This window comes from Trachypithecus francoisi, unplaced genomic scaffold (genome assembly GCF_009764315.1).
Source record: "Trachypithecus francoisi isolate TF-2019V2 unplaced genomic scaffold, Tfra_2.0 Lachesis_group7, whole genome shotgun sequence".
In the NCBI taxonomy this organism is placed as follows: Eukaryota; Metazoa; Chordata; class Mammalia; order Primates; family Cercopithecidae; genus Trachypithecus; species Trachypithecus francoisi.
Genome location: NW_022681472.1, coordinates 90702390 through 90726919, shown reverse-complemented (window position 1 = coordinate 90726919; position 24530 = coordinate 90702390). Strand labels below are relative to the sequence as shown.

The 24530-nt window shown below is 37.1% G+C and overlaps 1 protein-coding gene across 4 annotated transcripts in view; it reads right to left on the bottom strand.

Annotated features, from left to right (window-relative positions):
* The window catches only part of KHDRBS3 (KH RNA binding domain containing, signal transduction associated 3), a 203321-nt gene that overhangs the window by 87578 nt on the left and 91213 nt on the right, over window positions 1–24530 (bottom strand). For all 4 annotated transcript variants that reach the window (XR_004435247.1, XR_004435246.1, XM_033202636.1 and 1 more), the window contains exons 4-5: window positions 19948–20094; window positions 12607–12746 (exon numbers count right to left, since the gene is read on the bottom strand). Coding sequence is in view for 2 of the 4 variants with exons in the window: in XM_033202636.1 (XP_033058527.1) it covers window positions 12607–12746; window positions 19948–20094 (287 nt within the window). In the remaining 2 variants the exon portion in view is untranslated. The remainder of the gene's footprint in view (window positions 1–12606; window positions 12747–19947; window positions 20095–24530) is intronic.

Below are 24530 nucleotides of genomic sequence, written 5' to 3'. Positions count from 1 at the left end.
AGAGTCACATGTTCGACAGTAGGTTAAACTTTTTTTTTTTCTTTCCAGGAAATTACAAGGAAGGAAAGTATAACTTTCCTGTAACTGTTCAATTTTTGTTATAATTTCAAATTACTAACTCTCAAGTTAGTCTGTATCTTAAGACTATCCAAACTTAGAAAAACTTGTGGTGAATTTGATGTTGCTGCTTAATTTTGGTGCTTACCTAAAGTTTTTTTCCTTAATGTTAATTATATAATTATCTTGCCAATCTGCCCAGTAATTTTATAGTAGCCAATTTAACACTAATACAATTTCTATGTATTTTGAATCCTGAAATGTGCATTTCTTTATCTCACGGCCTAGAGTTAATGATTCTAAATCTTCATTTCAGTGTACATCAGAATTACATACAGGTTTGGTATTTCTTAAGTACTGCATTATATTTCAAAAGCTGAAATAATTTATGAATTTCAGAAAACTTCTTCCTAAAATATTCTGCTATTTGTTAAATGAAACCAACTATGAATAAAAACGGTCGAGGAATTATTGCTTTTTTTTTTTTTTTTAAACTACAGGGCTCCTAATGGTGATTGGTTTAGTTTTCCAAAGAGTAAACCTCAATTGTCTCATAAAATTTGGAAGACACCATTGTTTAAACAAACTAATATAAATACAAAATTTTTTAAATGTGAAGTTAAAAAAATGTAAGTCCAGATTTTAACATGGTCCTTCAATATAAACTGATAATGAAAAGCTGCTTTGTAGACAAAACTGGCTATAAAATTTAGGCACCAGTTATAGGGGGAGGCAAGAGCAGAGCACAGGAAAATAATCACTCAAAACCTGGTCAGCAAATGTATACTAGAAAGGAGAATTCCTAAAAATTCAGATGACCGGTCAATCTTCTTCAACCTCTTAAATTATTGTAAGAAACAGAGGTTTCCATTGATTGTTTCAGAGAGCATGTTTATTACTTTCACTAGTTCTTCAGAATTTTTATATCTGGACTTGACAGCTATGTATATTTGTTTACTTGTCATTTTAATTATTTTGGCCATGCTTATTCTGTTAGTTCAGAGTTTCTTTTGGGCTTCTTTAAAAATACTCTTAACTCCCTGGCAGCCTTTTATAATGCATTCTTCTCTCATGTTGCTTGTCCATTTTAGTCCCATCACTTTTTCTCTTCCAGAAATGTCTTACATTTACTATTTTTTTTTTTTTGAGACGGAGTCTCGCTCTGTCGCCCAGCTGGAGTGCTGTGGCCGGATCTCAGCTCACTGCAAGCTCCGCCTCCCGGTTTACGCCATTCTCCTGCCTCAGCCTCCCGAGTAGCTGGGACTACAGGTGCCCGCCACCTCACCCGGCTAATTTTTTGTATTTTTAGTAGAGACGGGGTTTCACCGTGTTAGCCAGGATGGTCTCGATCTCCTGACCTCGTGATCCGCCCGTCTCGGCCTCCCAAAGTGCTGGGATTACAGGCTTGAGCCACCGCGCCCGGCCACATTTACTATTTTAATAATTTCCAGTACATTTATAGTTTTTAAAACTTTTTTTCATTCATTTAGTGGAATTTAGGGAAAAGGAGGGTACATGAATAAGCATCTCTGAAAGTGAGGTTCTTGATTAGCTATTTTTTGAAAAAGTTCTATATTGAAAACCAGTGAGTTACCCTATTTTTTAGAATAAATTCAATTTTAGCAGCCAATCATGCTTATAGTTTTCATTGTATAACAGTGTTATGGTTTTAGGTTTTGAAATTTTTAAAGAAAATATGTAATATCCAGAATGGAGACAGCATAAGGTATTAAAATATTTTAATATTCTTCAAATTAAAGTTGGGTGAGGGAAATGGAAGACGGGAAGCAGCTTTTGTTTGGGGCTTTGGATGTGTGTGGCAAGTAAGGCTGTAACCATGTTACAAAGGGCATGCTTTAACTACTCAGGGGAAATCTGTAATATTGGCAGTGCTGCCCCCATCTGACTAAAGTGTAGAGAAGGCGCTTTCCTGTGCCGCTTAAGTAATAGTGGTAGTGACATGTGAATTTAGATCTGATTCTAAAGCTCTCTTTTCTATGTGCTACTACCCTTCAGGGGCAAAAAAAGAATTTTTTTAAATTCCAGCAGGTAATAAGCATGCAAATTAAACTGTTAAACATGTATTCAGTCTAAGGCTAAATTCATAGTACTTTGCTCTTAGTGTTATGGGTAATGGGAAGACCACATGGAACATGTAACCTGTGGCATTGGGGTGGTGGTGGTAAATGTAATCCTGACATAGAAGCAATTACAGATTTCTTAGATTTTTAAAAACCTGATCTCCACTTATTTCAGTGAATATTTATTGAGCACATGCTGAATTTCAACACTCTGCTTGGACCCAACAATACAAAGGGCAAAAGGCACATTCCCCCTCTACTATGAGCCCAAGCTAGTCTGGAGATTAACAGACTTAGTAATTGCACTGCCATATGGTCCTAGTAACAGCAGAGTACAGCACGGGGTGGTAGATGCTCAGAAAAGATGTATAGTACCCAAACTGGAGTTACTCCATACTTTTGGAAATAGTACATTTCAATAATTAAACAGAAGGGAAATATACTAATGAAAATGTCTGATGCAATCTCTCCTCTGAGGGCTTCAGGAAGTGCTTACGCAAGTGTGAACTGACGTGTTTTCCACATCTGAGAACCTCTTTATTCTCTGTATCTAGGATGGAGTTTTACTCAGTTGCACCCAGAGTTTTCTGACCCAAACCGTTGTTAACAGTGCTATTAATAATCCCAAGGGAATAGCTTAAAAGCTCTTGGCACAGCCGTTAACACAGTTCCTCATCATCCTGACAAGTGGTCAACTCCAACTACAGTAAGCTGCAATAGGTGTGTCCAAGGGCGTTAATATGCAGGCAGTTAATTCAGAGGTGTTCAGGAGTAATTATGCAGTCAGTGAAGACTGCCACCACTTGGGGTCCATTAAAGGATCTGTGCTGTTTTATTTAGCAAAAGTAAATGTGACTGTTTCTTCTATTAACTGTTTATTGCTCTACCAGCCAAAGCACTGGCTTTGTAATATGCATGTCTGGATTAAGTACAATTGATGATGTACTACTAGGTTTGAGTATTCAAACAGACCTTTTTGTTTTTAAAACCATCTCGGCTCACCACAACCTCTGCTTCCCGGGCTCAAGCGATCCTCCCTCCTGAGTAGCTGTGACCTCAGCCTCCTGAAAAGCTGTGACACCACATTCGGCTGATTTTTAAATTTTTTTTTTTTTGGTAATGATAAGGTTTCACTATATAGCCCATGCTGGTCACAAACTCATGGGCTCAAGTGATCTTCCCACCCTGGCCTCCCCAAGTGCTGGGACTACAGGTCTGAGTCATGATGCCCAGCCAAAATACAACTTTAATAATGAAGGCTTCGTTGTTAATTCCTGTCTATCTCAGCATTTCTTTCATCAACTGATTTATTTCATCCTCTACTGTTTCTAGTTTTATATTCTTAGGAGTCTTGAATTTACTGTCTTCGACTGAATTATGAAGATATTATTATAATACTTGGGCTTTGGCTTATTATAACATTTCAGCATTAAAAAATCAAGTAAGTTCCTGCTCTAATGTGAAGAACTTCAACTTTAATGTTACATTTATATTCAGAGAGAATGCCTGCTAATAAGAAACTTAGCATATTCAGCAAACATTAGGAATATTATTTTTCAAATATAAAACTACAGAGGAAATGTAGGAGAGCAACAACTCAATTGAGGGAGTTAGGTATTAATCCGGACTCCACTAACAACTAACTGCCTAACACTTGAAGAAGATGTATAACTCTACATTTATAGTCTACTTTCATCATCTATAAAATAGAGATAATAATATTTAGCTTATACATGGCTGTTGTGAGGCATTAGCCACACATATGAAATTTCTGGCACACGTGTTTTCTCAAAACACACAAGGTTCTACTTCTGGTATAACAACATAACAACATAAGCTCCAACCAAATCAAACCTTGGGCAAAAAACTAAACTTTGGATAAAATACAAAAAGCAATTACTTGAAGTTACTGGCTAATGACTAGGTAAATTCCAAAGTGTTATGACACTTGAAGAAAGGTAACTGAATGAAGTGACTTCTTATGATGTTTCCAATGAGGACAGGCTGCAGGGATCATGCTGAGCAGCTAAGACTCCAATGGAAAACTCTTGAGTCTTTGCACTGGATGAATCACAGGCCAAAGTTTCCAGCAACCACAGGTGCTGGAAAGTGAGGAAGGAAGTGTAGAAGGAAAAGAGCCAGAGATAGGGAGCCACCAACTCTCCAGTGACAACTGAACCACAAACGCACAGGGCAGACTGCAAGTATCCCTGAAAAGGATGAAGGAGCTCGTCTGAGATTTTAGCTGCTTACCAAGAGATACAGTCTGCAGTTGGAGTTCAATCAAGCTATCTGCTTAAACAGTCTTAAAAAGTAAAATTAAAACAACACTGTTTGGAGGAATATAGCAAATTCCAGAGTTTTCAAAGCACGATATTTACTCCAACATAACCAGATTAATTAGCAGACAAGGAATTAAACAAAACTCTCAAAATTTATAATGTATAAAAGTATAACCAGCGATCTCAGTTTTAAAAATCACCCACTTTTCTTCCTTCCCTCCCCTCTCACCTCTTCATTCTTTCCCTCTATATAAACTCCCCTCTGGCAATGCATGTTTATCAAATTATGTCCTTGCTTAAGAAATTCCAGAGGCTAATTTTAAAGCAGGCAAGAAGCCCCTGTGGAATCCTCCCACTCAGCAGGAGTCACAATTAGTCCACCGCCACTGGTCTGAAGTCAAGGTGACAGCAGCTAGGCCTCCAGGTGGGCGATTATCCACGACAGCCACTGGAACAAGACTCGCAGCCCCTGAGCTCTGCAGCACTCCCACGGGTGTCCCACACCATGTTTAACTTTAAAAACCCTCAGGTAAATTTTAAAATTTAGAACGCTAGTTCATCATCTTCTCAATTTGTTGGCTCTCTAATGACACCTGCTTTTCTTCCCATCAACCCTCACCTCCTGTGTTTGCCTCTTGTGTTTGACTTTTGAGCAGCCAGCAGCCAAACCTGGGTCAATTACAAAAGAAAATATCCTGGTAATGAACCAAAAGATACAACAATCTCAGCAGACAAATAAAAACTATGAAAAATCAAATGAAAATTTTATATCTGAAAATATAAAGGATCTGAAATGAAAATATCATTGGTTTGGCTTCAAAATACAAAGGAAGGAGGCGGTGAACTTTGAGGCTAGGTCAAGACATCGACCAGTCTGGAAAACAGACAAAAAAGTAACAAAAAATGAGCAGAGACTCAGCCTGTAGGACAATATCATAAAGACACTTTCCCGAAGTTTCTCAGTTCACAATGTCCTTAGTGTTTCAGTAATTTTTTCATGGTATTTACCCCAGGCCAAACCAATAAGGAACAAATTTGATAATTAAATTGTGAGTACCAAACAACTTACACATTTATTTCTCAACACTGCAGCTGTTTGAAAAATAACACATACTATTTTACAATATGTATTATAATTGAAAGGAAATATTTCATTATTAAATAACAGCAATTATTATGCATATTGGGTGCTACGTAACTTCGTAACTTCTCAAACCATGGGATCAGATGAGACACTGTCACTCTCATTTCTTGACCCACACTTACTTTCAGATAATGTTTATTGTTTATCACAGCAGCCAGTAAAGTACCAGCATCACAAAGATGTGACATCATGAAAATCAGTGACATGTGATCTAATGCTGAAAAGAAACTATAAAGGATTATCTTAAGCTGACAGTTCCCATAGTGTGGAAACAGGGAAAGGGGCAAGTAAAATATCTGAAGAAACAGTAGCTGAAAATTTCCCCAATTCGATGAAAACTGATAAACGACCCTGGGTGACTGGGTTAGTCTAATGTTCTCACTTAAAACAAAACCACTACCAGTATCTGTGAATACACACTTATTACTTAGAAAGAGGGCATAATCTCCTTTGCTCAAGTTTCTTCTTGCTGCTTCTGTTATCAAATGTGTGGAGACCGGACTGCTCCTACGTGGAAGAAAGGGCCAGAACAGCCAGAGCAAAGGCCAATGGGAAAGCAGCAAGAAGCCACCGAGTGTTAAGAGAGGAACAGAAAGCAGCATCCTGGAGGGCTCACAACTGTTGAGTTAGACATACCCAGTCCTGCGGCAAATAAGATCAGCATTAGCAAAAGAATATTTCCCATGGTCAACACTTGATCAGAAAGAGACTAAAGAATGTGCTGTAGCACTTTATTCACATTATTGTTTACTGAGCAATTACCATATGCAAGGTACTAGGGACACATGGGTCTTTATGGATTTGCATTACCCATAAGGAATAACAATGACAAAGCGAATAAATAAGGTAAATCGGCTTGACCAATGATACGACGCCACCAGGACAGGGTTCTGAGCCAGCTTCTGGCTGAGAGGATGGCCCCTTCACACTGAGTGCTCGGCAAGGGCTTCTCTGACCAGGTGCCCTTGTAGGCTGAGGATGCAATGCTGAGAGGGAGGCAGCCAGACAGCTGGAGACAAAGTCTCCAAGGAGAGGGAGAGTAAATGTGAAGGATCTGGGAAAGAAATGAACTTGGGCTATTTAAGGAGCAAAAGAAAGGAGACCAGTAAGGTTGGAGTTAAGACAAAGGAAAAGTGGATAAGATAAGAGTCAGAAAGGGGAGGAGAGTGCCAAGTGCTAGATCAGGTAAGTGCATGTGAGGAAGTGTGGATTCTCTTCTAACTGGAAAGGAGCCACTGAAGGATTTTAAGGATGGAAAACATAAGATTACATTTAATTTGAAAAAGTCATTGTGACTGAAAATGGAAGAGTAGTGTGGATTAGACTAGGAAGGATGGCAGAGATGATTAAAGAAAAAAATGACTTGAGGTTTAAAGGCAAAATAAAAATGACTTACTAAGGAACTGAACATGGCAAAAAGGAATGCCATTAAAGATATTATCACATCATATGAAGGCCAATTTATGGCTATTCATTGGAGATTTTTCTCACAAGTCTTAAGTAGAAATTCGTAGGCTCCAACAGTATGTTTTTCTTTTGTATGTATTGTGACTGGTTTTGGACATTTAGATACTGGATTCTGTAGCCATATTTCCCTTATCTTTAGCCACAAGGCAACTCAAAGTATAATTTCAAGACCAATTCTGCCAACACTATGGAATGTTGTAATACGTACGTTTTTGTATACTGACCTTACCCTTGGGTTTTTGTAATTTTCTACCCTAATTTGCTCATCAATTTATTTTTACCTTAGTTTTATTCTGTGGACTATATTAGTTTGGCATTAGTTACCACCTATCGTTAGTTACCGCATGTGATTTCATGAAAAAAAAGGAGTAAATAGGCCGGGCGCAGTGGCTCAAGCCTGTAATCCCAGCACTTTGGGAGGCCGAGGCGGGCGGATCACAAGGTCAGGAGATCGAGACCATCCTGGCTAACACGGTGAAACCCCATCTCTACTAAAAAATACAAAAAACTAGCCAGGCGAGGTGGCGGGCGCCTGTAGTCCCAGCTACTCGGGAGGCTGAGGCAGGAGAATGGCATGAACCCGGGAGGTGGAGCTTGCAGTGAGCTGAGATTTGGCCAGTGCACTCCAGCTTGGGTGACAGAGTGAGACTCCGTCTCAAAAAAAAAAAAAAAGAAAAAAAGGAGTAAATAAATACAGTCGCTTAGCTATGAGGATACCTTCTAAGGAACAGCTCCTTAGGTGATCTCATCATTGTACAAATATCACAGAGTGCACTTACACAAACCTAGGAGGCATAGCCTACTCCATGCCTAGGCTATGTGATACAGCCTGCTGCTCCTTGGCTACAGACTTGTTCAGCATGTTATTATACTGAAGACTGTCTGTGACTATAACACAGTGATAGGTGTTTGTGTATCTGCACATATTTAAACACAGAAAAGGTACAGTGGAGACACAATAAAAGACGGAGACATGACAATATAAAAGATGGAGAATGGTACACCTAGATACGGCACTTACCATGAGTGGAACTTGCAGGACTGGAAGTTGTTCTGGGTAAGTCAGTGAGTGAGTGACAAGTGAATATGAAGGCCTAGAACACTACTGTAGACTTTATAAACATTATAAACTTAGACTATACGAAATTTATTTTTAAAATGTTTTCCTTTCTTCAATAATAAATTACGCTTAGCTTACTGTTTTTAAAAATTTGTCAACTTTAATTTTTTTTAAACTTTTTGACTCTTTTCTAGCAACACTTGGCTTAAAACACAAACACTGTGAATCGGTACAAAAATATTTTCTTTATATCTTTATTCTATCAGTATTCTTCTGTTAACTTTTTTTTTTTATTATTTTTAAGCTGTTTTTGTATGCAATTAAGATACAAACACACATTAGCCCATAGCCTAGGACTACACAGTATCAAGATCATCACCGTCACTAGGCAATGGGGACTTTTCAGTTCTATTATAATCTTATGGGACCACTGTTACATATCCAGTCCATCCTTGACCAAAAACGTCATTTCGCGGTGCATGACTATTTAAGTCTTTTCATCTTGTATTAAAAGTGTGATCATGTGCCATAATGAAAACACAATAAAAGTGCTAGAATGAAAATTATCTGGGAGAATTACAGTAAGGGAATGGGAAAAAAAAAACTTATTATTCTGGATCAAAACACAAGGGAAGGACCAATCACAGAGGAGAGGTTTGGATTATGAAAGCAGACGGCCTGGATTCTACCTGGCTCTACCAATCACTAGCTGCATGACTTTGAGCAAAGAATTTACCTCCCTGGTCTCACTGTCCTCATTTTTAAAATGGTGATGTTAACAAAACAGGGCCCACCTCGTCGGACTATGATGAGGCATAACTTAGTTATATCTGTTTTAATATCTGTAAAGTGCTTAGAAAAGTACTCCATCAATAGTAGCAGCAATGCAAGTGTTTGTTAAAATGAGTTTCAATTTGGACTTGAAGGTAATAATGATTTTAAAAAGGCAAGGCAGAGAAACAAGTGAGCAAAAATATAGAAAAATACAAGCACCAACTTTATGAAACAAAGCTTCTACCCTTTGTTTCATAAAGGGTAGGTTGTTAAATGCACAGGGTTGGTTAAATGCACAGGAAATATGGCAAAATAATCAGTAAAGACTAAACTGTAGAAAAGATCTGAGGAAAAAATATACCGAGAAGGCTTTGAATTCCTGCTGTAAGAATATAAACATTGTACTGTAGAAACAAGGTGTTTAAAGGATTTGCGACCGAGGAAGACCATATTCACATGGAGGAAAGAAAGTGGGTTGTGTGTTCAGTGCCCTGCTGGTGCCTAGCATATGAGCTGCTTATGATTTCAAGTACACAGGTGGTAACCGTAAGTACACAAATAAAGGCATTTAACTCTGACACTGAACTAGCCATTACTCCACCACGAACTGAAACCAGGGTCTAAAATTTGAACTTAAAAATAATGCTATCACAGAATATTAACCATCAAGACATTAAAACAGCATTAAATGACAAGCAATGCATATACTGTAATCACGAGGGATGGGTTTTCATCTGTGCAGATGGAGGTATCTGTCCAGGTATTGCATTCAAAATAAACAAAAAAACTGTTCCTCATCTGTTCATAACATTTTCAACAACTTAATTTAGAAACTGACAACTGAATTATAAATCATATTCAGTAAAAATGGCAGATCTAGTGTAAGGAACGCAACACCCCCTAAACAACAGCAGTGGGTACGCTCAATTCTCCACACTCTATTCTGGAGGGGATATTCATTCTGTGCTGATATTCTGCAAAAAGGTATATGTAAGAGTAATTTAATCCTAAGTGAAATATCACTGGGTTAATTTTACTACATACACACATATATAAAGATATGTATATATATAAAATAAATGTGGTAACGTACTTTTCTGTGTACTAATCTTACTTGTATAAAGTTATATACAGCAGCCACAGGAAATTAATATACCAGGTAAATAATTTCTTATGATGAATACTACATATAGTGTTCATATATATATATCACTAAAAATAAAGTATATATACACATACAGAGATATCTTTTTATCTACATTTCACCAAGAAGATTGGAATGCTGACATATAAATGTCATTTCTGGGAGACTTCTGTTTCTCTTTTTAGCTTATTTTTATTTTTGTAGAGATGGGGTCTGGCTGTGTTGCCCAGGCTGCTCTTAAACTCCTGTCATCAATCAATTCTCTGGCCTTGGCCTCCCAAAGCACTGGGATCACAGGCATGAGCCACTGTGCCTGGTCTGTTTCTCTTTTTACTTATCTATATGTATTTTCTGTTCACTTTTTGGGTGAGACTTGAGGACAGATGCTTCAGTCTCTATTATTTCAAAGAGCTAAGAGACAATGCCTTGATTGGGAGGTTTGCTATCTGCTATGGCACCAATAATGCACCTGGCCACTATGAACCATACTATTTGCCTGTATCTACAAATAAACAAACAAACATAAACCGGTAATGTAATAAGTTTGGAGACTTTCAGAAGAGTTTTTAAAATATATTTTGTTGGCCAGGCGCGGTGGGTCACGCCTGTAATCCCAGCACTTTGGGAGGCTGAGGCAGGCAGATCACGAGGTCAGGAGTTAGAGACCAGCCTGGCCAACACAGTGAAACCCCGTCTCTATTAAAAATACAAAAAAAAAAACAAACAAAAGAAATAGCCAGGAGTGGTGGCAGACGCCTGTAATCCCAGCTGCTCGGGAGGCTGAGGCAGGATAATTACTTGAACCCAGGAGGCGGAGGTTGCAGTGAGCCAAGATAGTGCCACTGCACTCCAGCCTGGGTGACAGGGCAACCCTCCACCTCAAAAAATAAATAAATAAACAAAATAAAATAAAATATATTTTGTTGTATTTGGCTTGTAAATGTACAAGCTCCCATTACAACAAAGATAAAACTAACTAGACTAGTAGGCCACTCAAAATTATCCTGTCCTAATCCCAGGAACCTTATCTAGGAAAAAAAATTTCTAAATAAGGTTACCTTATCTAGTTACGTTACCTTATCTAGAAAAATAAATTTTACAGATGTGATTTAGATCTCGAGATGGGATTACCCTGGTGTGCCCTAAATATAATCACATGTCTCCTTGTAAAAGGCAGGCAGAAGGAGATAATAGATATAAGAGGGGAAGGCCGTGTGAGGATGGAGAGGCTAAAGTGATGTGCCTACAAATCAAGGAATGTTGCAGTCATCAGAAACTGGAAGAGACAAGGAAAGGAATCTCCCCTAGAGCCTCCAGAGGGAGAACGACTTTGCCAACACCTTGACTTTGGCCTAGTGATAGTGATTTTGGCATCTGGCCTCCATAACGATCAGAGACTACATTTCTATCATTTTCAGCCAAGAAAAATCTGTGGTAATCTGTCACAGCAGCCACATGAAAATAATGAAGCAGGTAAGTAAGTTCTTAAGATTTCAAGTAAACTTAATGGTATAAAAAATAGAAATGAAAGAGATTTACCATTTACTGAGTACCTACATAAATTATCTCACAAAATCATCAGTAGCAACCCTATTACTATTAGCTCTTTTTATTACTAGAGATCATACCCATACCTATGTTTCTTGCATAACTGCTCTGACATTGCTCTGATCAGCAATGCAAATTGAGGAAGTGACTTTTACTCTCCCAAATAAACTTAGAGATGTACAAGAATGTTATTTTAAATTATTTCATGCAGAATTCTATCTAAAATAAAAATTTATCCATAGTCATTAGTTTAATTGAAAAATTTGCATTACTTCTTTCCACTGACTTCAAAGATTGAAAAATTAAAAATAATTCTCAAATAAATTTGAGATAGTCATGTCAGATTTATGATTCCTTTAAAACATTTTTCCCATTAACATTAATCACCAGTCCAAGGACAGAAATAAAAAATGTGTGTGCCTAGACCACCTCAGGAATTACAGATACCACAGAGCATTTACAGTGAATAAAATGGCAACAAGCATGTGGACACTGACTTGGTGTCTGACACTGTGCTTAGGACTGGTGATGTGGCAATGAAGTAGCCTGATGGTTTACTCAATGGCAAAACACAAGTGACTACTGGCCCAATCTTCATATCAATGTGATTACTTACATAAAAAACAAGTCTCGATTTAAAAAATTAATATTATAGTGAATAATAATATTCATCTGGAATCATCAGCTAATAAGTGTCACAGGTTATATTTAAGCCCAGGAACATCTCACTCCAAAGTAAATCCCCTTAATATGACATCACATTGTTTGACTACAGACTTAAAAAAGTTATGATTATGATTTTTAAAGTGATGGGGGTCTCACCACATTGCCCACGTTAGAGTGCAGCAGCTATTCACAGGCACTATCATAGCATACCCATGGCCTTGAACTCCCGGCCTCAGATTCCCGAGTAGTTGGGACTACAGGCATGTGCCACCATGCCCACATGAATACAAGTTTTGTTCAGATAGAACTGTTTTTGGCTACTAATAAAGGAAATATTAAAACTGCTGCCATGGTATGTTAACCTAAAAAAAAATTACACCTACCTGGTTATTGCTGGGGCTGGTACACCTCTTGTACGCAAGGTGGGTTTCCCTCGAACCACTGGAACATCTGCATTTTCTGAACCACCATTCAAATATGTTAATTCCTGGAGCTGTGCTTGCCTGATCTCATCATTATAATCCTACACAAAAGACAGAAGATAGCAAAATTCACTTCATATTAGAAATACAAAAATATTCAGAACAAAAAGCAAGTAATTCTTAATAGAAAAAAGGGTTAGGAAAATAGTTGAATCAATTTACAAAACAATAAAATAAAAATTTGCTAAAACAAAAATGTGATAATAAATTTTTGTAAAAAAGGAAGAAAAAAACTATAGCATTTTTTTCCTCAAGCTAAAATTTTCTATAATCAGCCGCTAACCCTTCTCTGGGCATACTTTGCAACTGAGACATTTATAATAAAATTAAAATATCATAAAACATATATGGGTGTTGTTATTTGCAACTCAATTCAATTAGCAGGTATTGATTATCTATAACGAACCAAGTAACAGAGAAACAAAGAGGAATTAAGCAATAGCCCAGCACCCAAGGACTTCAATCTAGCAAAGAGGAAGGATCTATATATGTACAACAGGATAGCCTTCATGTAGTTAAGAATCACAAGGACATAAGCTTTTTGCACATTTCCAATAGAAAATTATACAAGTTGTGCAATTCAACATTTTCAGAATTGAACACATAATCTTATTCCTGAAAATTTGCTCTTCTCCTTTCATCTTACATTATCATCCAAAGATTCAACTAAGAAACTCTAGGGGTCATCCTTGATTTCTCCTTCTTCCTTAGCACCCTGAACTCCATTCAACAATTATCAACTAAGACACGGGTAAATGTAAGCGTAATCTATTTTACAAAAAAGGGAAAGTTCAGGTCTAAAGGATCAAAGAAATAGTAAGTTCATTACAAGAAGTGCTGCCTCAGGATGAGAACTAAAGGGCTAATATCTAAAATCTACAAAGAACTGAAACAAATTTACAAGGAAAAAGCGAACAACCCCATCAAAAAATGGGCGAAGGATATGAACAAACATTTCTCAGAAGTCCTAATTTCATGGGATTCATTAACAGTAAAGCCACTACTGTCAGAAATAGTGGTTTGGGTGAAAGGTAGAGATGGAATCCATTTCAGTGGAATGAATAATAAATAGCAGTAAGCCAGAGAAAGCAAAGGCAGGCAGCTTCTTCCAGCTGTATGGGCACAATGAAAATGAGAGAGAAGATCATAGTTTTCAGGGAGGAGCAGAGGATTTTAAGACAGAAGAAACATGAGCAAATAAGAGTGCAAACAGAAGATTTAGAGGAGACAGATTCCTGCATTATTTATTATTTAGAATTAAAAACCTGAAAGAAATTCAGGAAATTTATTTTAAAAATACTACCTCTTTTCAAAAGCAGAATGCAAAAAAATGACTTGAAACTTATAGCAGAAGGCGTTCTGGAATTAAAAAAAATATGAACACCAGTCAAAAAGAAAGTTAAAATCATAATCAGCTAACACTTGCAAAGCAGGAAGAAGAGAAGGCAAATGAGGACCAATACAAGTCACTGTGATTGACAAGGAAAATTAAGAATGGAGTCAATATTTTATTGTAAATAAATACTGTAATATTTACTGTAATAAATACTAAATAAATATTGTAAATACTTCCCTGACTTATTTCAGGTATTGTGACCTCATCAGGGGAAGCATCTGGTTCTTTCCATCATTATTTCAACCTCTCTAAAATAAGTCTATTAGTATGTTACCAGCCATTTTACTGAAAATGTGTGAAGATTAACACATACTTTGCAAAGCACATTCTAAATAAGTGATTTGTAAAGCTCTAAATATAATGTGCTATATAAATGGTAAATATTTGACCTGGTGAAAAGTTAGGAGGCGTAATACTAAATTGTATGAAGTTAAAAATAGATTCATGCAAAAAGAACACAGTCGAAGCCCTATTCAAAAACAACATTAAAAATATTGTTCTAAGTAAGGTTAGGTGATTTTAACAGTATCACAAAAACTATAACATCCATTTAAAATACCATCTTTGAAAAACTACATTTAAGAAATACGGAATTTGAATCAATCACATCTGAGGTTAAGCCTAAATTTAACCAACTGAACTTCACAGCTATGTGATTTTAGACAATTTTTAAAAATTCTAGGTGACTGTTTCTCCTGGTGTCAAATGGACCCTGCTGATATTACCATTATAGTTAGAATTTTCTTGGTCTTTGAAAAAATGCTTTTAAATTAGTAGAGAATGCAAATCATTCATAGTAGCTTACAGACTTATTTTTGTAATTTTGCACTTTAAATTATCATTTTTAACTCCCCATCTGAAAAGTGAAACTATTACAACATTAATATTAACACCATCATGAACTGTAAAGAGTGGAAAAGCCATTAAAATTTTGATTAAATATGTGTAAGCAGGACTTGACTATCCAGTGAGCTTAGAATCTATTCAAATATATGTTAGCCTGAATAATGGAGAAAAAGTTTTTAAATGAAATGATTAAAAGTAACTCATAGAAATTTAGTGGGTTCTCTGTTAGGAATTTACTCTTCAGATATATTTGCCAAAATATGCCAACAGTTATGTTCAAGGTTAATCCTAGGATCACTGTTTGTATTGTGATCTATAAGAAGTAACTTCAACGTTCATTATTTGAGGGCCAATTAAATAAACTCTGAAACATGCATATAACAAAATATTACAGAGACATTAAAAAGAATGAAATAAAACTGCATCTGCTCATAGGAACAAGGTCCAAAGTCACGTAAGTGAAACACAAAAGGTACTAACAGGACATACGACTTCTGGTACAGCTAAGGGAGGAGCTCAGCAAAGCCTCTCCCACAAAAAGCAAAACAAAAACTGACGAAATGGTTCAAAGTAACCATTTTAGGAGTCTGAAAACTGACTAAAGGTACACAGTAAACTGAAAATACAATGTATTTATTCATTAAAATGTGCTACATTTCAAGTAAGAAAAATGAGAGTCTGGTCTGCTTGCCAAAGGATGAACCTAGTATTGCCCTCTTGGGTGGCGTCAAGAAACGGACCATCAGGCTAGCCAGAAATTGGACAGAGATTCAGGAAATGAGACAGTCTGGAAAAGCTCGCCACACTCCTCTGGCTAGATGGAAGGCTATGTGCGTGGACAGCAAGAAGAGAATGAGGCAAAGCTCTCCATATAACCTTTCCTGAAGGTGAGTACACAAATATGCAGGGGAGACAGGAGGAATCCCAGAGCAACAGATAAGCCAGGGTGGACACGACGAGAGTCTTCTTGGTTCCACTCCCCTATGTACACACACAGCTCCATCATCAGAGGATGGAAACCTCACTAACACAGTTGTGTGAACACGAGCTCCCGTTGGCGGTCCACTAAGCAGTGCTGACACAGACAACATCCCTGGCAGACCAGGTTTAAAAATAAAAGCAACAAAACAAAACAACAACAACAACAACAAAACACATTAACAGAGATATTATTAGCTGTAACTATGAGGAAGACAGGCTGCAAATTTATTCCAACTAAATTATTAAGCAAATAGAAGACAAAAAAAAAAAAAAAAAACTGTCAGCAACAAAAACCCCTCTGGGAAGAAAACAAATCAGATTACAGGTTTGCTATAATATGTTATTGAAAACAGACTTTTCAACACAAAACTAAGAAACATGCAAAGAAACAGGAAAACGTGACCCATACTCAGGGGGAGAAAAGCAGTACAAAGAAACTATACTGGAGAGGAGCCAGATATTGGACTTGCAACACAAGAAAATTTAAAAAGCATATTACCCGCCATGAAAAATTCACTAGGAGTTCAATAACAGCTATGAGTTTGCAGAAGAATTAGTTAACTTGAAGACTGGTCCATTAAAATTATCCAGAGTGAGGTACATGAGGAAAAAAGGATGAAAAATCTTGAATCTCAGAAATCCATGAGACACCAGCATGTGTATCAACACACAAGTAACTATAATTAGGGGGTGTGGTGGAGGGTAGAAAGGCAGAAAAAGTTTAAATAGCTGAAAACTTTCCACATTTAATGAAAAACATAAACCTATAGATGCACAAAGCTTAGCCAACAAATAGGATAAACGTGTACATCACACCCAAATTGCTGACAACCAGAGGCAGAAAAAAATCTTGACAGCAGCAAGAGAAAAACAACAGATTACACACAGGAGAACAGCAAAATGATTAATGACTCTTCTCATCAAAAATAACAGAGGTCAGAAGGTAGCAAAGCAGCATATTCAAAGTGCTGGAGAAACAAAAAACAAAAGCTATCAATCAATAATTATATTATCTATTTTTTTTTGGATGTAGGTGAAATAAAGACATTCCCAGAAAAACAAAAGACTTTTTGCCAGCAGACCTAGGTTACAGGAAAGTCTGAAGAAAAACCTTCAGGCTGAAAAGAAATAACACCATATGGCAACTCTATCCACAGGAAGAAATGAAGGGCACCCAAAATAGTGTAAGTTAATATAAAAGACTCCAGAAAAATACTGTGCTACAAACCTATGTCCCTCATAATTACAGATGCAAAAATCCTTAACAAACTATTAGTAAACCGTATCTAGCAACACATAAAGAATACTACATGCTATGACCAAGTGGGAATTATCCTCAGAATGCAAATGTGGCTTCACATCTGAAATCAACTAACGTAATACACTATTATTCACAAAATAAAGGAGAATAAAACCACACAATCATCTCAGGAGGAAAAAGATTTGCAAAATTCAATACCCATATTTATACATTTATTCAGGATAAAAACTCTCAACAATGAGAAATATAAGAGAACTTCTTCAATATGACAAAGAGCAGCAATAAAAATACCTACAGCCAATGGTGAAAGACTGAATGCTTTCCCCCCTAATTTTAGAAACAACACTGCACTGATGGTTCTAGTCAGTATAATAAGGAACGGAATGGAGTGGAATGGAATAGAAGAGAATAACAACATTACATTAAAAAAAATTAAAGGCATCCATATTGGAAAGGAGCTAGTTAAGTTGTCTTTATTCACAGATGACATGCTCCTGTATTCCACTAATTAGGATTCCACTTAATCATTGTAATGATTCTATTTAAAAACACCACACTGTAACTAATAAACATGGCAAGATCACAAGATACAAAATCAATATACAGAACTCAAGTGTATTTCTATACACTAGTAACCATCTGAAAATGAAATTTTAAAAATTGCACTCACAATAGTATCAAAAAGTATACAATATTTACAAATCCATTTTGCAAAAGGAAAGGAAAAGGCTGGCACCCTGAAAACTATAAAACACTATTGAGAAAAATTTTGTAATATCTTTTTTAAAAGTGAAGAAACATTTCACGTTCCTGGATTGGAAAACTCAAAATTCTTAAGATGAAAATTATGCCCAAACTGATCTATAGATTCAATATAATATCTATCAAATCCTAGCCAGCCTTTTTTTTAAACAGAAATTAAGAAGCTGATCCTAAAACATATATAAAAATGCTAAGAAGCCAGAAAAGCCAAAAAATGTTTGAAAAAGAACAAAGTTGGACAATTTACACAACCTAGATTTCGAGATTTACTTAAAGCTAAAGTAATTAAGAGCATGCTACTGGCATTAAGAGCAGGCATACAAATCAATGAAAAAGAATTTGAGAGTGCAGAAATAAACCTTTACATTTACATTTAGTAAATTTTCAACAATGGTACTAAGGTACTGAATGAGGAAATGATTGTCTTTTCAACATATGGTGCTAGGAAAACTGGATATCCATCTAGAAAAACATAAATTTAGAGACCTGAAATATGCAAATGAACTCAAAATGGATTTTAAGTGAGAGAATACTGAAAAACATTTAAAGAAAACAGAAAATCTTGGTGACCTTCAGTAGGCGAAGATTCTTTTGGGCAGCCCAGATTCGGTGTGAGGGAAATCAGAGTCTACCCCTGGGGAAGGACTGTGAAGGTCATGGGATAAAAGGTGCTACTGAAGCCATCTTTGGAAAAGAGAATCTGTCTCACCTGGCTAGAGACCCACTGCCTTGGCCACACTGCATCATCACCAAAACATACACCTCTCCTTAGCTGGGGTCTTGTGAGAGTTTCAGTTTCGTAGTCATTTGTATGAAAAACTGATTCATATCTGACTTTGCCATGAAACTCCATGAAAGATCGTGTATTTTATTAGTTCACATCTGCCTATCACATAGCGAAGCCCTTAGAAATTTTGTTTTTAAACTAAATGAAGAAATAGATTGCCATACTTGCTCATGGGAACTAAAGAAAATACTAGCCATTTCAGTTCCCAGGTTATTACATACTTAATGCAATTCCATGTCCTGGCTTTTTAAAGGCAAAAGTGATTTAAATATCCTTTGCCTATAAATATAACAATTGTTTTCCTCACAGATAATATAATCACAGTACAAGTGCTGTAGTATGTAAGTCAATCCACCAAACTAGCCTAGGATGACCGAAGACAGTCTTATCCAGAGAACTATTTGACAGATGTGTCAGTTTCTCTAAAATAGTCTGCTGAGCCAAAGTGTTGAATACTTTATGATTCTTTTTACCAAGAGCATGCAAATGACATAAAATGTCCTTTTATCAAGAGCATACAAATCACACAAAAGACTTAAATCAATTTTTGTAACAGAGGTAGAGATGTATTCCCTTTAAACTGTCACATCCTTAGCAGTGTCAAGGTGTCTGCAAGGGTTAAAACAGATAGTCAATTTTTAACAAAACATCCAAAGTACTTGTCAGAAGCTAGCTAAATAGCCCATCCCCTCTGTGCTCATTATGGTTATATCTGTTACTATATTTATCATGTTGTACTGAAATCATCTATTGATGTTTCTCTTTTCCTCTAAATTACATAATAGATTATACTAAACGAGGGCAGGGACTGCTTTTATTCAAGTCTGCATGCCAACACCAAGCACAGTGCATGGCACGCAGAAGGCACTAACGGTTTTGTGTTGCAGAACAAAAAATTTGTAAAGTGTCACATAAAATCGTAGGAAAAGTGTTTCAAAACCTGAACTAGTGATTGTGCTATGCAAGTTTTTTAGCTACGTAACCTTGGCCATATTATTGAATCTTCCTGAAATTCCAACACCTCAAATATAAAGAAGGAATAGTGCCCAGTTAATTCACAGGGACACTGTAAGGTCTACATGAGGTGATGTCCATACAGCTTTTCAGCAGAAAAGGAGCTATGCAAATAACAGTTACAGACAAGAATTATCAAGGATTAAAGCAAAGACTTTAAAGTACAAGTTAACAATCAAGAAAAATTGTACTAACAGGGATGAGGAACTTTTTGATTTCTTCCAAAGCATGTCCCATCCTAGCATAAGCTTCTGCAGGTGGGGCAAACACTTCAATGAGAACATGGAGATCATCATTGAGATGGAAGTACTTTGCTTCTCCACTTTTCCTCAACTCTTCTTCCTGGAAAAAAGAAAGAAGAAATCACATTTAAAAATGTGTCATTGTAAGAAAAGAAAAAATAAAAAATAAGTAAATAAAAACTAATCCCCCAAAATAAAAACAATCCATTTGGCACGCGGTTGTCACAGAAAATTCACACAACAGTAGACACCACTCTAGAAAAGAAGGTTTAAGCTATAAATGTGATCCTGATATTCCCAGGCTTTTACACACACTCCAAAGGCTTCCTACTGCTGCTGGAATAACACCCCACTCCACATGCTGACTTGTAGGAGCTCCATCATCTGCTCACCTCCACTGCTAGGCTGTCTTCACTTTCTCCAGTCTCCTTTGCTCAACTCTCAGCAGCAGCTGCCCATGTTTCCTTCGTGCTTCTCAACCTGGCCGAGCTCACGTGCTCACTTCTACACTGGCTATGTTTGTCTGTGATGCTGGTACAAGGCACTTACCACTATCTGAAATACCTTATTTTTAAAAACATGTCTATTTTCTCTTAGTAAAAAGTGATTACCATGGAGCAGACACTGTGACTGCTTTGCTTAGTGATGCATTTTCCATGTCTAGAAAAGTGCTTGGTATACAGATGTTCAACAAAGATTTGTTGAATGAATGATTAAACATTCATTCATTGCTATGTCAATTTGCTCCTTCACATATTCATTCAAAAAACATTTCTACATACCAAGCACTATATTCTGAGAATAAAACAGTGAATAAAACAAAATGAAAGACTTTATTACATTATTTTACACAATTATGACAAAAGTTTTTAATCTTTGTTTCCATAATGAAATGCAGGAGGAAAACTACGAGGAGAAAAAACAGACTGTTAAGGAACTACTGATTTTGCTCCCCTGCCTTTTCCTAACTAACCTTCAATGTTAGGTGCTTATTTCAGAATCTGGGTCTTCCATTAGTCTTTGTTTCCAATGTTAATATCAGACAGATTAAGATTAACAGAAATCTGAGACTAATTTACAAAAGATAAGAAATCTTTCTAGTCTTCCAAAAAGGCTATCCCATAACTAAGAGAAACCCAGGAATTCCTGGCAATACCACCTTTTAATTTCACAACTAAGCAAGAGGCCAATGATGAAATGCTAGAGGCACATAAGCCTTGACTTCACCCTTGAAGGATTCAACTTCTGTTACTTGACTATTTGAACTCTTACAAAGAAAAGAAAGACTAATACACAGAGCAGGAAATGAGCATGGGATTTAGTCAGCTACACTTTCATCTCAGCTATGCCAATCCTAGCCATGTGAGTTTAGACAGACTGTATGTAATCCAATACTTAATTTGCAAAATCTGTTTACTGGTAGCACATGTATATTAATGCAGAACTACTGAGAACACAAGGGACAGCTTTATATAAATGCTGGTGAAAGGAGACAGTGTATACACTACCTAGCACACTGCCTAACATATAGTAGGCACCAATACATGCTACCTTCCATCATATTAATAGAAGTAGGCCAGAAACTGAATGAAAGGAAAAAACATAAGGGAATGTATGTAAATATAAGCTGCCACAATATTCTATAAATTTCCTTTGAAATTTGTTTTGACTATAAAAACCATTATCTACGCCAACTCTTCATTGTTCTAATCAGAACATTTCAACCATCTGATCTGAATCTCTCTCATTGCTCAAGTTTTAAAAATTGGATTCTATGTACAGCAATTCATCTCTGAAAGCACAAATTACTGAAACAAACATTTATCCTTTTCTAATAGAGTACCAAAATAATGATTTTAATGAAAGACTGTAATTGTTCATTCTTATTCAAGCATTTTTATTTCTATCACAAACTTAAGCTGGACAGAGAGGCTTTCTTACCATAGCTGTAGCCATGGTACAATTCCATAGAGAGAGGAGTTATTACCAAACTACTCTATAGATTAATGATGAGAGGCAATGTGTTATTTGGAGAAAAACATAGATGTTGAAATTCTGCATTAAACCCCTAATCCAACATTAATTGTATGACTTGGGCAGGTTACATTACCCACATCTTAAAGGGGTGATTTTTAAGTGGGGAAAATAATAGTATAGTACTTATCTCAGACGGCTGTTATGGTAATAAAGGAGTTAGCAAACAAAACGTCTTTAGGATGAAGCCTTGCATCTAATAAGCACTCAGTAAATGATAAATGTAGTAATGATAATTATTATATAACTATCATTTTATTTACTCTATTATTGTATAGTATAGACGATGTAGGCAAACATCCAGCATGAAGTTTGGCACAAACTGAAGGCTCAACAGACCAGAGCATTGTCATGATTATTATGCTATGTAACCAACTGATATACATCAGTAATGACCCCCATAATTTCATAAACATAGCAAATAAATGCAGAAAATAAATTATATTCACATTAGATTTTAAACAGTGAACACTTTTAAAATCTAAAAGGATGAGATTAAAATAAGGGAATCTCTTTAGAAATAAACATATTAACTGATAACTTCTGAAAACTAAAACTAGTAAAAAGTATCAACTGAAATCAATATTCAAGAATTCAGGCAGTGACAATAATACAGCAGATGGGATACTAGTATAATCTTTTTTTGTTTGTTTGTTTGGTCTTTTTTTGGTTTTGGAGACAGAGTCTTGCTCTTTCACCCAGGTTAGAGTGCAATGGCTCAATCTCGGCTCACTGCAACCTCCGCTTCCTGAGTTCAAGCAATTCTCCTGTCTCAGCCTCTGGAATGGCTGGGATTACAGGCGTGTACCACCATGCCCGGCTAATTTTTATATTTTTAGTAAAGATGGGGTTTCACCATGTTGGCCAGGCTGGTCTCGAACTCCTGACCTCAGGTGACCCCCCCCCCCCCGCCTTGGCCTCCCAAAGTGCTGGGATTGCAGGCGTGAGCCAATGCGACCGACCAGTATCCATTTAAGTTGCAAACCTGTCACTTAAATGATCATCTGTGGTCACCCTCAGTAAAATGCTTTTGAAAGAATGACTGATGGATCATGTGACAGAGGCTACAGCACAGTATGGGACAAAATGGGGAGGGGAGTACAGGTGGGCAAGAGGTAGACAAAGCTGATGGAAAAGAGTTGAAAGAGAAAATGACAGAGTGGGGGCTTTACGTTGTTAACAGTTCAGGCCCAAAGAGCCAGAAGCAAGCTAGGGTGCACTGTTTGCAGCCACAGGTTGACGGGGTCAACAAACAGATGCAGAGTTCAAGTCTGTGTGCAGCTGAATACAAATGCAGATGCCCAGCCGTCTCTTATGTGAGACTCAGGACACTGTCTGGATAACAGCAAAAACCTAAGAATAAATTAAACCTAGGAACAAACTGACATTTGGGAGGATTCATACAACTTTGAGTACTCCAATAGTGAAATGCCACAGAGCCTTCTACAAGGCAAAAGCCTGTCTGGTGATCCTTTTCCCATGTTGCTTACACAGCTGAGGTAGTTTCTTGAAGGGAGATGACAATTCTCATGCTTCACTACTCCTCCTCCTTATCATCTCCTGGCCTATGATCAATCTCTGCTTAACCAAACATGCAGAGAACAAGAGAGCTATGTTAAACCCAGGGAAAAGGCTGCTCGCATACAGTAACTGTATTTCCTAGTGTGTGCGCTTCCTCCTAGTCCTCCCAAAACAATGAATTTCTCTAATAAACCCAGATAATATATTCAAATTCTCTGACTCTCAGATCCCAGCAAGCATCTGGGACATTTTACTAGAGTGACTTTACACTGAGGAGAGGAAACAGTTAGCCAGTTTGAGAATTAACAGAACTGATTCTGACCTAACGCCACTCCCCTGAGGGCCACCAAGCAGAGTGGGGCTTACGGGATTAGATGGTAAGGAGACTTCTGGTCCCAGTACACTGACAGTGGGTTCAGTGGATTCCAAATCCACAATGTATGCTACTCCCCTCCCTGGTTCCCGAGGGTCTTGATGAAATATATACAATCAGCCACTTGCAGAATCACCATATTGATTCCCAAAGACATAAAAATGAAAGAATCAGTGAATGGGTGATAAATGATCTGGAAAAGAGGGCCAAGCATGTAAAAACAGGGTGTCCCATGCAAATGCAGAGCAGGCACTCAGCCAGGTAGTCAAGAGGACTCATTGCAGCAGATGCTAGAGCACCTTATTCCCCAGCAGTCTCCATGCAACTCAAGGTGCTCATCAGCAAAATGGCCACGGTGGCTGGGAGGGAAGTTGCATTACTTCATAATACAGATCCCGTCAAAAAGGATGACTGGCTATTGACATGTTGTGTGTCCAATATGCCAACAACAGAGAACCTTGATATGACAATATAATCTGGAAGGCCCACCAAGCCCTGACACCAAGCTGATAATATTTAGGATCCCTTTTATTATATGGGTAGTCAGGCACTTGCTGCTAACTGGGGCATACGATCCAGATAAAGCTTTGCCTTCCTTGTTTCCCTTC